Source organism: Ictalurus furcatus, chromosome 8 (assembly GCF_023375685.1).
Source record: "Ictalurus furcatus strain D&B chromosome 8, Billie_1.0, whole genome shotgun sequence".
NCBI classification, from domain to species: Eukaryota; Metazoa; Chordata; class Actinopteri; order Siluriformes; family Ictaluridae; genus Ictalurus; species Ictalurus furcatus.
Window position 1 is genome coordinate 3,879,010 of NC_071262.1, and position 14,643 is coordinate 3,893,652.

General features: G+C 39.0%; 1 protein-coding gene across 1 annotated transcript in view; it reads right to left on the minus strand.

Annotated features, from left to right (window-relative positions):
- Nucleotides 1-1,780: 1,780 nt before the first annotated feature.
- LOC128611084 (glutamate receptor 3) overlaps nucleotides 1,781-14,643 on the minus strand; it is a 51,194-nt gene continuing 38,331 nt past the window's right edge. Inside the window, exons 10-13 of the mRNA XM_053630338.1 lie at nucleotides 11,665-11,912; nucleotides 6,369-6,483; nucleotides 4,553-4,800; nucleotides 1,781-1,855 (exon numbers count right to left, since the gene is read on the minus strand). Coding sequence (XP_053486313.1) covers nucleotides 4,555-4,800; nucleotides 6,369-6,483; nucleotides 11,665-11,912 — 609 coding nt within the window. The 3' untranslated portion in view covers nucleotides 1,781-1,855; nucleotides 4,553-4,554. The remainder of the gene's footprint in view (nucleotides 1,856-4,552; nucleotides 4,801-6,368; nucleotides 6,484-11,664; nucleotides 11,913-14,643) is intronic.

Genomic DNA, 14,643 nt, shown 5'->3' on the forward strand with positions numbered 1-14,643 from the left:
AATGTCAAATACAAAATTGTCTTGCTCCTCTTGACCTTTCTAAGATGTAAGTTTCAGGGCTTAATAGGCAATCACAAATTTTTCACATGCAGATATTTAAAAAAAAAAAAAAAAAAAAGAAAAAAAAAAAAGAAGAAAGAACGAAAGAAAAAAGAAGGGGTAGGAATTGGAGTCCACTGTGAATCCTGCAGGCGGCTAGAAAGTCTGTTTTTAACAAATGTACATTTCTTCGTAGTAGTTTAGTTCCTTTTGAAACTCTTTGAAAGCTTCTTTTCTATATAAAACGTCTCTCTCCGTGGATTCAGGATTGTTCGCGTTCCTAAATCCTATGAAATCACAGTTTTTTTCTTATAGTAAACAGAAAGTCTAACAGCGAAAATGTAAATGTGCTAAGCTTTTAAGATTACCCCTGTTAACACCATTTATAAATCTATTTTTAAATGTCGTCATTAACGCTATTTTACTAAGTAGGTCATCCAACACTAAAACCGTTGTAAAATGAAACTAAAACCCAAAAGCTTGGTTGAAACGTTTAGTATATTGAGAAAATTGTAAGGTACTCAAATACTACATTTTAAAAGCCATATCCTTTTTTTTTTTTTTTTTTTTAAATTATTATTTATTTATTTATTTATTTATTTATTTATTTATTTTTTAAATCTTTTCTTTCTTTCTTCCCCTCTCTCTCTCTCTCTCTCTCTCTCTCTCTCTCTCTCTCTCTCTCTCTCTCTCTACGGATTGCAGTGTATCTACATGTAGATGATCCATTTTCTGTGTTGGAGCTTCGGTTTCTTGTACAATAGAACAGTTTATAAAAAGAAATCCATGGAAATGAATTCAAATACTGCAGTCTTTTTTTTTTGTTTGTTTTTTGGGAGGTTGTGTAGAATGCAAGTGATCGCATTGGACATTGTCTGCAAATTTTCTTCTCTTTTTGTTTTTCATTGTATGTTTTCGGTCATATTGATCTGACACAATATGCATTTATTTTCAGTTACTGAAAGCCTTAAAGGTGTCTCATGTAACTTGCTTCTCTGGGGGTCTGATTCGTAAGAGTTTCTTTAATATTTGACAAATCAGCAGCATGAAATTAAAAAAAAACAAACAAAAACAAACAAACAAACAAACAAAAAAACCCCCCAATAAAACTAATTAACAATGACACTACTTAAGTAACAGCATATAATCTCAGTCTCTCACGTTAAGTGATTTCTATTAGAAAGATTTGAAAATTTGATAAATTAATGCTTTTATCAGTTACTGTGATTGTGAAAGCAAATTTACAGTTGATGAAGTACAAGCATTTTTTTGTTTGGTTGGTTTTTTTTTTTTTTCTTAGGTTTTTTTTTTTTTTTTTTCCATTTATTTTTGTTGTCGTTGTTAAGATTCGATCGATAACCAAGTCCAGCAGCATACCAATACCAACACAGTTTTCAGTCTGGCTCTTCTGAATGTGCTCAGATCACAAGTGATGGCTTTGTTTCTCAGTTTCCATGGAGTTATGCAGTTCAAGAGTTCATTCACGGATGGCAATGGCATCATTCCTTCATGTGTTTCACGTGTTATCGGAGCAATGGGATGTCACCATGATGAGCTTACATTCGAGTGATTCTCTGAATGTTCCATAAGGCACTGAAGGAAACGTCCAGGTTCTTTCCAAAGAATAAAGTCCACTCCTGTCTTTCTCTCAGATGATAAATGTGGATGGAGTAGGAAGGGGAAAGAGGATGAGACCTCTTAAAGATCCAGCCATCGCTTTTTTTTTTTCTTCTTCTTCTTCTTCTTTTTTTTTTTTTTAAGGGTTTCTTGTCACAATCATCAATGCTGACACAGACGTTCGCAGGGCCTGCGTCTGCTATGGAAACAGATACAAAGCATATATGAAAGATTTAAGCAAAACTCTTCTCTTCTTAATACTAACAAAAGATATTTTTATTTACTTTTTATTAGTTTGAACGTCTGAATGATTTGTTAATAATGGGTGGTTTAACGGCGGTCCTTTAAGGTTAATATATACCCGTGTTAATATCTGTTCATTATTAATAATTATCTGTGGATCTAAAGGGGGCGTATTATTATTTATAACTCTCAAAATATTAAATAAAATTTAAAAAAATAATAAAATGACACTTATTATGTTTTGGCATAATTTGTGTCAGTTGTTGTTTATACCTAGCAGTATTATTTAGTATATAATTAATTTTTTTTTTTTTTCAAATTTACACTAGATGGCCAAATGTATGTGGACACCTGGCCAATCACACCCATATGTTCTTGTTGTACATCCCCTTCCAGATTCAGCCCCCTTTGCTGTTATAATAACCTCCACGCCACTGCGAGAAGGCTTTTCACGAGATTTTGGAGCGTAGCCGTGGGGATTTGTGCTGATTCAGCCGGAAGAGCATTAATGAGATCCGGCACTGATTTTGGCTGATGAGGCCTGGCATGCAGTCAGCATTCTGCTTGTGGTTGAGGTCAGGTCATAGATTAAATTGGGATTATATGTCATGAATCTACACAAAACAGTTTATAATATTGAAGCAGAGAGAAAACAGTGCAATTTGTTAAAAAAAAAAAAAAAAAATTCAAAATTGTGATTGCATAAGTATTCACTCCCATTGCTATGAACCCCTGATGCAATCTGTTGGGAGCAGGAGTCAAATAATTAGTCGAGCGTGAATCCCCTGAATTAACGGGGTCCACTTGTGTCTCATAATCCCAATGTAAATTTCTGGAAACGGCATCGGGAAGACCGGTGAGCTGTCAAAACAAGTCCGTGACGAATTCTAGAAAATGATCAATCGGAGTGCGGTTATGTAAAAATATCCGAAACAACCAACCCATAGAGTGATTGGGACAGTAGGGCATTCGTCGGAGAAGCAACTAAGAGGCCAAAGGTCACTCTGAAGGCTCTGGAGAGATCCACAGCTCAGATAGGAGAAGCTATTCACAGCTATTCCATAGACAGGACAATGCACAAATCTGGGCTTTATGGAAGGAGATCAATAGGAAAGCCATTATTAAACAAGGCCATATTAAATCATATGCCGGAGACTCAGCAAGCATGTAGAAAAACTTTTTGAACTTTTTAGCATTGGCACATGTGCTGGAAACCCAGCACTGCTCATCACCTTGCATTCACCATCCCCAGAGTGAAACACGGTGGTGATAGCATCATGGTCAGTCGATGCATTTCAACAGCAGATACTGGGGAAACTCTTCACCTGACGACAGGATAACGACCCTAAGCATACTGTACTCCCGGAGCTACTCTGGGGTGGTTCAAAACCAAGAACCTGAATGTATTCGAGTGCTTCAGTCTAAACCCAGATCACATTCAGGCTTGAAAACACCAATATGCTCCATTCAGTCTGATAGAACTTGAACAGTCTTCCCAAGAAGAAGGAAAGCTGATCGAGACACATCCCAGCATTCTTGCAGCCGAAGATGGTTCTACCAAGTATTTACCCAGGAGGTGAATGCTTATGCAACCAACAGATGCTTTGTTTTTGCTTTTGTTTTTTAAATTAACCTTTGTGTCATCATAAAACATATTTTGAAGACATTATGTAAATCAAATGGTAAAATCCCAGTTAAGCCCATTTTAATTCCAGGTTGTAACCAGGGGCGTTAGCTGGACTGTTAATCATCCGGTTCTGACCAGAACAGGTTACACCCCTGGTTGTAACCATTTAAAATGTGAAAAAGCCTCAAAGGGGAGGGAATACTTACGCAAGGCACTGTAATACTCACATTACAAATATATTAGCATCCCCACAGCAGTCAGTTCTCTTTAATGCAACAACAACATAATGTAGCACTGCTAACAGTTTTTTTGCATCAGCAACCCACACATTATTATTATTTGTTGTTCAGCCCTCTATTAATAATCCATTTATCCACTCATGTACATAAACAAGGTGTTACACATCTGCACATATTCAAATTATACATATACATTGAGGTGTCCGTAGAGTACATATTACCATTATTATTATTATTATTATTATTATTATTATTTGCTAATTTAATTCTTATTTTTCTATTCCTATTGTATATATATTTTCAGATACCTTATTTCAATACTATTCCTATTTAATGTGTATTCTCTCCTATCTGTTTTTTGTGTAATTGAGCTGCTGTAACGAGGGAATTTCCCCAGTGTGTGATCAATAAAGGTTATCGTATCTTATCTTATCTTATTAACGTGGCAGTTTCTCTCAAATTGCTCTCCAATTCAATTTGTATATTCTCTGCATATTATATTATGTCCAGCTTACATCTTTGCAAGTCTTGACCAACTGGACCTTTTAGAAATTTTCAGAAAGTAGACACAAGCTTAGCTGCGTGTGTCCATTTGAATGGTGTTTTTTGTAACCCAGTGGTTTCAAACAAACAAAAGAAACATACGACTGGCTTGGCGATTAGAAACTCTGCTGAGATTTACGAGACGAGATGATTAGTGACGTTAGTGAGTTGTCTAATCATTAGTGATGATTAGACAACACTAATACTAAAGAAAAAAAAAAAAACACGACGATTTCTTACATACCTCTAGATCTTAACACTCTCTGTCCCATACACATTGTAGCCTTCTCGGTATGTTGCAAAGTTCTGAGTGTTGGGTGGCGGGGCAGGCTTAAAGTTTTGGGCGGTTTTTTCAAGTTTCAGCTTTTTAGCTTCAGCACGTGACTTGTAACAGAATTCTATTAAAGCCACCATCATGGCCAGCCCCAGACCACCAACCAGAATATAGAAGACTCCAGCTACATTGCTTAGACTCAGAGCACTTGTCTTGTCCTACGAGAAGTGAGGACGACAGTTAGTATAATTTGCACTGGTACACATTTGATACAAAAAAAATATTCAACACTCTTAACCTTATAGCTAAACAGCCTAATCTTGGTATACATTTCTAGTAGCAATAATGACCAGGACTACTGATATTTATAAGGAGACATTCTGAAATGATTAAAAAAACAAACAAAAAAAAATCTCCATTGGTGCTTCTCCCAAGAGATCGAGCACATGCGTAAATGGAGGATTTAAGACTGGCTAAGAATTAAAAATTGACGTTTCCCTACAAACAACCAGAAGGATTGAGAACCTCTAGGATGGTTGTAGGTACCAGTAGCTCTCCAGAAGGAAGCAATTCAGTCAATGCAACATTAGAAAGCATAACTGATCAGTTCTGAAAATTCAAGTTCTGGAAAGTTCTAACCTAATCCTATCACTGGCTTCTTCATGTGTTTGAGGAAGCTGGTCAGTTACATACAGGTCCGACCTCTGGCTTCAAACCCTCTCTTAAAAGTGCCTAATAATTTCCCTTTAAAAGCTTCCTGTTCTTTATTTAACAGTCAAATTCATATTTTGACATATTTTCTACAAAATACTGATCTTAAGGAATTGGCTTGAACCATTCTGCTGCTGCTTACCTCCCAAACTTGTTCATTAAAAATTTGTTCACAAGAGTTTTACCATTTGCAATTTAACCCTATGAGCTGAAAAACCTCTAAAATTGATTGTTTTTTTTTTGTTGTTTTTTTTTTGGTTTGTTTGTTTGGTTTAAAAAAAAAAAAAAAAAAAAAAAAAATAGAAGTGATGAACGTGGCTTTAAATATTCATTAAGAGGTCACCTAGATAAGTGAATCTCAGAGGGTTAACCAAGAGGTTTATTATATTCTTTAACTTCTTGTGGTGCGGAAACAAAATGTTCATTGTGACATTGTTTCGAGCGAAATTTACCAAGTCCCCTCGGCTCTCGTCGAGGTCTGAGGAAGTTAGATTGAAACAAGTTTGACACAATAAATAATTTCTTTCTACTTCCCAGCACAAGAAGATAAACAATTTAATAGACGCATTTCATGCAAATAAGTAATAACGCTAAGACTGTAAATCAAAATTTTAATTAAAAGTTTGGTAAATAAAAAAACAGCAGCATAATGGTTATAGTGTCATGAATGTCAAATGTTAGAAGTAAGCAAAGAATAACACTTGGTAGACTAAAAAAAAAATAATATATATATATATATATCTTATGTCTGTTTTACTTGCACTTTTATTTTATTCCCCCACATATAACACTACCTGATTTAGCATTACAAGTGTTCCAAGTGGAAAAAAATACAGTAATAGAAAATGTTCTATGTACTTTGGCAAAAAATATTCATGTGGGGGAAATTGTGCAAAACTAGGATTCATTTAATCAATATGGCCACTTGGATTAATTTATTAAATATGGCCACAAGTCATTCAATATATCCTTACATATCAAATGAAAATGAAGTAAATGTTTTCTTTTCTTTGCATATGAACAAATACGTCAAAATGCAATTTGGAATCAGTACAAAAGACCTGCAGCGACTGACCTTACTTCCAGAGTCCTTGGTCCCACATTCACCCTTATCGTACCACCATTTGTTTTTCAGCTTGGCTAAGATGCCTTGTTCACTGAGTTTCAATACTGCAAGGTTTACAGGAGTTCTTCACGTGGGAAATAACATAAATAACATTATATTATGTTATTTTATGTTATTCAAGTCTTATCTACTTTCATACTTTACAAAGCGATAAAGCAGGACTCCTGGCCATTTCTCCACAACACACACTGGCAGGCATTTCTGACTATTACCTTCTATCCAGCAGAAGCTACGCTAAGGTGCCAGGACCTACCCATATCGCTTTGAGTAATCGGCATACACTGTTAAGAGAAGAACACGCAGGTTGCGGGACATATGACCTGCTGATCTATAGAAGCAGAGGAGAATGCATTTTTTTCACTTATGATACAGACAGTCTGAGAAGTCTGATCACCTAGGAACCCTTTTCTGACTGACAGACAAACAAAAATTACCAGTAATATTTTGTTCAAGCTGAGGAGAGTCATAAATAAAATGAAAGAACCTAGTAGTATTATGAAGATAGGGCATAAAACATAGACACACTGCAGTTAAAGAGCAGGAAAAAAGTGGCTAATATGTAGCTATGACAACGAGAAGGCCTAGCAAGAATTTTACAGTGCAATAATAGCTTGGTTTAAATTTGTATTACAGCTGACCTGTGAGGATATAATTACTGCTTAGACTGACATGATTGGGATTTATGGGCTAAATTCAAATTTGTATTTATAAGAGGTGGAAAGAAAAAAAAAAAAATAGTCCTGCATGCTCGAGGTATGCTCAAGAGTGGCTTAAACATTCATTGCCTTTGCAGTGGCAGCTCACAGATAAGCGAGCTCCCAGCCCACGCATTTCTTTTTGGCTTGAGGAGAGACATTGATTAACAGAGTAATTATCCTCTAAGTGTTTGGTGTGACTGAAGTGAGAAAACCAATCAGAAGGAAGTGATGGCAAGTGTGTGCCAGGGGCACGGAGGAGAAGGGGCTGTCGGATTCATGATGTTGCTTTGTTACAGGTGACTTAACAGGCTTTTTTTTTTCCCCTCTACTTTTTTCTCTTTTGTGCTTGAAAAAACTTTTTTTATTTTTTTCTAGTTCTTTTCTTTTTGCCTTTTTCACAGCTGGTTTTGGGGCCTGGTCCAGGAGAGCCACTGTCGTCTCCCAACACAAGCTCATTAGAGCTGGCTCACCGACTGTGTGTTGGCCGATGTGGGCTTCAAAATCACTGCAGACTGGAAAAAAGAGCAACAAAAGCTGGAACAGAGGAGGTGATTAGGAAAAGTGCATGCAAACTGTCACGTTCTTCCACACCCTGGGGCTTCTCTGGTTGTTTAAAAAAAAAAAAAAAAGTGAGATGTGTTGCTGTGTGTAACAGAACCCAAGTTCTTTTGCTATAAGCAAAATAGAAAAATATTATCAGGGGCTGAGAGATTCCTTTATAGTGTAGGCCCCATGTTCAGGACAGCTAAAATTTCTGAAAAGCCCAAGCAATGACAGGCACAGCCATGGACTATTAAATGCGCAGACAAAATGAAAAAAGAAGATATAAAAAGAATACATACCTAATTCTGCATAAAAATTGTCTCACAACTTACTAGCTAATTAAGGCACTCACTGATTCACTGATTAGCCGACTACCTACCCACCTACCCACCTGACTGACTGACTACCTAACTAAATAACTGACTAACTGAATGACTATCTGATTGACAGACTAACTGACTGAGTGTCTAACTAACTAAACGACTGACTTATTGACTGACCGAATGAACAAATGACTGACTCTTTGACTTTCTGACTGACTGTTTCACTGAATGACTAACTGACTTTTTCACTCACTGACTGACTCTCTGAATAAATGACAGACTGATTGTCTCACTGAATGACTGAGTGTCTCACTGACTGTCTCATTGACTGACTGACTGACTCACTAAATGACTGACAGACTGACTGTCTCACTCACTGACTGACTAACAGACTGGTTGTCACACTGAATGACTGAATGTCTCACTGACTGTCTCATTGACTGACTGACTGACTGACTTACTGTCTCACTGACTGAATAACTGACAGACTGATTGTCACACTGAATGACTGACTATCTCACTGACTGTCTCACTCACTGTCTCATTGACTGGCTGACTGACTGTTTCACCGACTCACTGAATGACTGACAAACTGATTGTCTCACTCACTGAATGACTGACTGTCTCACTGACTGACTGTCTCACTGACTGACTGTCTCACTGACTGACTGACTGTCTCACTGACTGACTGCTTCACTGACTGACTGTCTCACTGACTGACTGTCTCACTGACTGACTGCGTCAATTACTGAATGTCTCACTGACTGACTGCCTCATTGACTGACTGTCTCACTGACTGTCTGCCTCACTGACTGACTGCCTCACCGACTGTCTGCCTCACCGACTGACTGCTTCACGACTGTCTGCCTCACTGACTGACTGTCTCACCGACTGTCTGCCTCACCGACTGACTGTCGCACCGACTGTCTGCCTCACCGACTGTCTGCTTCACTGACTGTCTGCCTCACAGACTGACTGTCTCACCGACTGTCTGCCTCACTGACTGACCGTCTCACTGACTGTCTGCCTCACTGACTGACTGCTTCACTGACTGTCTGCCTCACTGACTGACTGTCTCACTGACTGACTGCTTCACTGACTGACTGTCTCACTGACTGACTGTCTCACTGACTGACTGTCTCACTGACTGACTGCGTCAATTACTGAATGTCTCACTGACTGACTGTCTCACTGACTGACTGTCTCACTGACTGACTGTCTCACTGACTGACTGCCTCACTTACTGACTGTCTCACCGACTGTCTGCCTCACTGACTGACTGTCGCACCGACTGTCTGCCTCACCGACTGACTGTCGCACCGACTGTCTGCCTCACTGACTGACTACTTCACTGACTGTCTGCCTCACTGACTGACTGTCTCACCGACTGTCTGCTTCACTGACTGTCTGCCTCACTGACTGACTGCTTCACTGACTGTCTGCCTCACTGACTGACTGCTTCACTGACTGTCTGCCTCACTGACTGACTGTCTCACTGACTGACTAAGAGAAAACATTTACTGACTCTTTGACAAACTTCTCACTGCAGACTGTAATGTTTGAAAACCAGACATAAACTGTCAGGTTGAGGAATAAACTATATAATTATTTAACAAGAATAAAGTTGATTCTCAAAACTTTATTCCTCAACTGATATTGTTGTGTGGGTCCTTTGCCTGGGCTAATCATCCTAAAAAAGGAGGCAAATATATAAGAAATCGTAATAAAAGAAGGTCTTTGCTTGTCTGACTGAGGATAAAGCCGTATTCACGTTCCATATTCAAAAGTGTAAATATTCATTATGAGGCAACATAACCTTTCCCATTACGCTGTAAGAAAAGTGAAGATTTTTGGAAATCTCAATGAATCTGTGAACGATTTTTTATATCACTTTACAAGGTTGGAAATGTCAACACCCTTCCCATTTATCCTAATAGAGAGGGTGGAGCAGCAGTTATGCCTGTTGGTTACAGATGTGGAAGGAGGGTCTTTTTAATCCGCTCAGGGCATGCGACTGATTTTGAGATTCAAACACTTTCACGTTCCTTTACTGCCTAACTTATCTTAGGCCTGGGGTCTGGAAAACACTTGGGATGCTGCTACGTTGAACCTTTACGTCCACTCCACGCTTCCTTCGTAATGCTTTATCATTTCGTTGAGAACTCCTAAAAAGCTTTGACTGGTGCATGATATCAGATACGAAGTGCAAACACAATCAGTTTTCACCAAGGGGCTGCTTTGAATGCTGCCCAGCAGAGGGAAAAAGAAGACCAAAATCCTCCATCTCCCTTTACCAACTGCTGGGCAGGTTTATTCACCTGTGTGGTTCCTTAAACACACATATATAAATGGACACACTGAACACTTATAGTGTTGGATGATAAACAAATGAGCCTTGAAATATTTTCAACTATTTTCAAACTATTTGCATTATTCTAAATAAGAGTGCGCGGTCCTGTCCCTGCTTCCAAAAAGCTCTCCTCAGTAGCACAAAATCGTACTGGTCCTTTTCCTCCTCCATTAGCCAAATCAGGGTTCTAAGTTTAATCTGGTTTTGAACAATCAGAATCAGGGCTGTGTTTCAGGAAAAGGAAAGAAAACAAATGAATCGCATGGCTTGTGCCATGTCTAAGGGGCATCCGTTCAGGAATAACAGCCTTGCCGATTACTCTGCACTATGGTACCCGATTTTGGTGACATTGAGGCTGACCTTGGAGTCACCTCCCCCGCTGCCGCACTCTCCCTTGTCGTACCACCATTTGTTTTTCAATTTGTCCAAGAGGCCTTGCTCATTCAGTTTTAATACTGCCAGGTTAACAGCGTTTCTTGAAACAATAAAACATAACTTGTAAGTAAATGCACAGGTTCTTCGAGAAATCTAAGGCAATAGCATAGTAGTAGTAACGGTAGAATAGTAGTGCCATTGAATATACTGATCGTCTACTATTTAGACTTCAGTGCCATTTATATAGTATCAAGTATTCAGAACGGGCATTTAAAAGAGCACGAAAGGACAATTTGGTTAAGAATTTTCACGGAGGTGAAAAGGTAAGAGACGCTTAGAGCAAAGAAAGTGTTAAATATCAAAAGGTGGCATGGAGGGTTACACTGTTCAGAACTGAAGTGTGCGGGATGGGGACACTCGTCATTGAGAAGAAAAGTAACAACAACAAACACCATGCAATTAACATTCGTCACAAGTGACAGTGCAGCTTTTACAAGCTAAATTGAAAAACCATTGGACTGTTAAATTAAAACTGACAACACAACAGTCAGGAAGGACAGCACACGAGATAGAGAAAGAAAAGAGGGAGAGATCAAAGCATGAAGGAAAAGGAAAGCGAGAGACGGTAAGAGAGACATAAAAGGTGAAATGGTCATTAAACTTAGCCCCAAACAATCTAAATTGGATTTCTGGTTCTATTAAGAAAGAACACAAGCACACAAAGGAGAAAAAACACACAGATAATCATCATTATCTTCTTCAGTCAAAGAACATTAAAGAAAAAAACATTATACCAATACCTCATCAGTGTTCATTGTGGGGGGGGATGGGAAAAAAAGGGGGCGAAGAAATAAAGAGGGGAAGGGAAGGAGGGGCAGAGAAATGACAACACAAGACATCAGGGTAGGTGGAATACTATAACAACATGGAGAATATTGTTATATTATTCCACCCACCTTAATGCTGAGCCCTTGGGGGTCGCCACACCATAGCCTTTAGAGTCGAGATTTCCTCCAACTTTCATGGTGTCGCACGGCTTCCTCTGCTCGATGTATTCATTCATGGTGGACTCCAGCAGAAAGGCAAACTTGCCCTTCGATTTTCGCACCCGGGCCACCCCATCCGGCGTGGTCTTGGCAAAAACAGATGGCTCGGCAGATTTCATGTATGACCACATTTTTTCATACACGGCTATTTTCGAGCGCTGCAAGACGATGGGAGAGATAAAGCGAGAGAGAGAGAGATAAACACATTTAGACATTGCCATAATTCAAATATTGTAATTCACAGTTTATATAGGGATAATGAGTCTTTATTGGTCACATATACATTAGAGCACAGTGAAATTCTTTTCTTCGCAGACCCCAGCCTGCCAGGAAGCTGGGGTCATACAGCACCCCTGGAGCAGAGAGGGTTAAGCGTTGCTCAAGAGCCCAACAGTGGCAGCTCAGCAGTGCTGGGGCTTGAACCCCCGACCTTCCAATCAGTAACCCAGATCCTGACCCGCTAAGCCACCACTGCGCTATATCGACTAGGACGGTGCTGTAATTGTGTTGTAGTTATAATTCCCCACATGAGAATGTTTCTAAACTACACAGATCGATATCAATTGATATCTTTCTATATTTCTTCCAAAGTGTTGTTGAGTTTTTCAATCAGAAGGTATTAATTATTATTATTCTTTTTTAAAAAAAATAGCTCATACACATGGACTTCTAGGGAGGATGTGCAACATAATCTAAGACAAATAATAAACAGATTTTTTTTTTTTAAACCCCCGCTATTTAACAAATTAAAATGTGTAATCACTGATATAGTGATCCGATCCGAGACATTAGTTGATCATTTTTGGATGGAGTCTCCATCAGCAGTTTCTAACCATCAGAGCTAAAGCTGTTCCATCCAGCCATCCATCCTCTATAACACTTATCCTCTCAGGGTCACAGGGGAACCTGAAGCCTATCCCAGGGGGCATCGGCACAAGGCGGGGTACACCCTGGACAAGGTGCCAGTCCATCGCAGGGCATTAAAGCCGTTCCTTTAACTGGGAAAGTTTTTAAAATAGAAGGCTTAGTGTTTTGGGGTTTCTTTGTAACAACCGCTGTGTTGATTTTGTCCTATTAGGTTTATGGAAGAATAAAATGAGTGTGTCATTCATGTATCATTCATTAATACATAAAAAAAAAAAATCATCTGTGTTATAAGAGGAATAAAACACCACCCTGTAGTTTGTTCTTTCCTATAACAGCACCCCCTGTTGGTTTCTTCTTTACATATTGAGCGTTTGTAATGAGAAATCAAAATGCACACTAAGTAGGGGATAAGTAAAAGTGCAAATGTAAATAAATAAATAAATAAATAAACAATTTTTTTTTTTGCTTGCTTCTTACAGTTCCGTTAACGACGCTAGAACCGTAGCTGGTTGTAAAACACCGCCGACTTCCATTCATCTTGTAGGTATACATAGGAAAGTAATCGAATGTCACGTTATGTGCTTCTTCTCTCTATGATGTCTCTATTTAAGCCATTGAAAAATATACACAGCAGAATCAAACAGTATTAAATGAACTCCTATTGAGTTCAGTTTACTCCCAGGAACTGACTCCTGCGGACCTGCGGCTCACGGAAACCCGTTATTTTCTACCATGTGTCATCTATCATCTTTAAATAAGATTCTCGAAGTTGCTTTCCAACAGAAAAAATCTCTGCACTGCTGAGAAAACCCAGCAACACTCGCAGCGGCGAATGTTGCACAGAGGCTGAGGTCAGATGAAGATCTTGCTGCTGTCTGAGCATGGGGAAGCACAGTGGGTAATGAGCACGCTCTGAATTATTCAGTGGGAGTGGACTTCTGTATTCATTTAATTTCGTGGCATTTTGAACACGTCGGAGATGTATTATGGACCGTGCTGCCAGGTTTCTGCCACAGGCGTGTTGCAATTCATTTTGCATTTTGAGGCATAGTGGACGTGCAGGCGGATGAAATGCATCGTGTTTTTGCAGGAATGGGCGAGCTTGGCTGGGCTTTGGACAAGCTGTCGAGGTTGCAGTATCAATTAGAAGTAAATCCAGCAGGGTCAGGACATAACGACACATCGGGTTGGGTTGGGGAAGCTAGCGCTTGTGGATTAATCCTTCAGGAGTGTGCCAATTCTTGTTTTCCTGTATCAGTAGGACATGTACAGCAATGTACTCTGACAACAAAATCCAATCTAGACGCCCATAAAGATACACTGGCCTTCCCAGAGTCATAGTTTTGCACTGATGTCTTAGACAGTGCTCTCCAACCGCTATCATCTAAACCTTTGAAATTTTTGGAAGATCAACCAAGTTCATCCCTCCAGTATAGTTCCAGAAACTGGTCAAATCTGGTAACTCATGGTAGCTCAAATGCTTAGAAAGACACTTGCTGGTTTTTTCCCTTTAATTTGCCATCCCTCTGCACGTGATACATGAATAATAGTAAGATATATGGCAGTACTGTTTCATTCACTGTGAGGCTCTTGATGTAATATGTCGGTGTATCAAACAACAGGCTGCATAATAAAGAGAAACACTGTAGCATGTAAAACATAAAAAAGAAGCAAAAAAGAAGGATCTTTTTGATCGCTTGAAAAATGAGTGGGTTCAGAGACGTCCTAAATTGTTTAACATATCTAGATGTAGATATCAGATCTACTGTCTCCTAATCATCTTTTGATCTCAAATGGAAATCTCCTTAGCGTATAGCAAAAAAAAAACAACAAAAAAACCAGAAGGACTGGCCTTGACGTTGGGGATTTGTAACTACGACGACATGCTCCGATTGTGGCTTATTGGACTTGACTAAAGACGAAACCTTGACATCACTGTATCTGAGGTGTCAAGCAGCCGATATGTGTTTGGAGGACAATTTCCTCTTGACACCTCTTGGTTTGTGCTCAAGAAAATTGTTG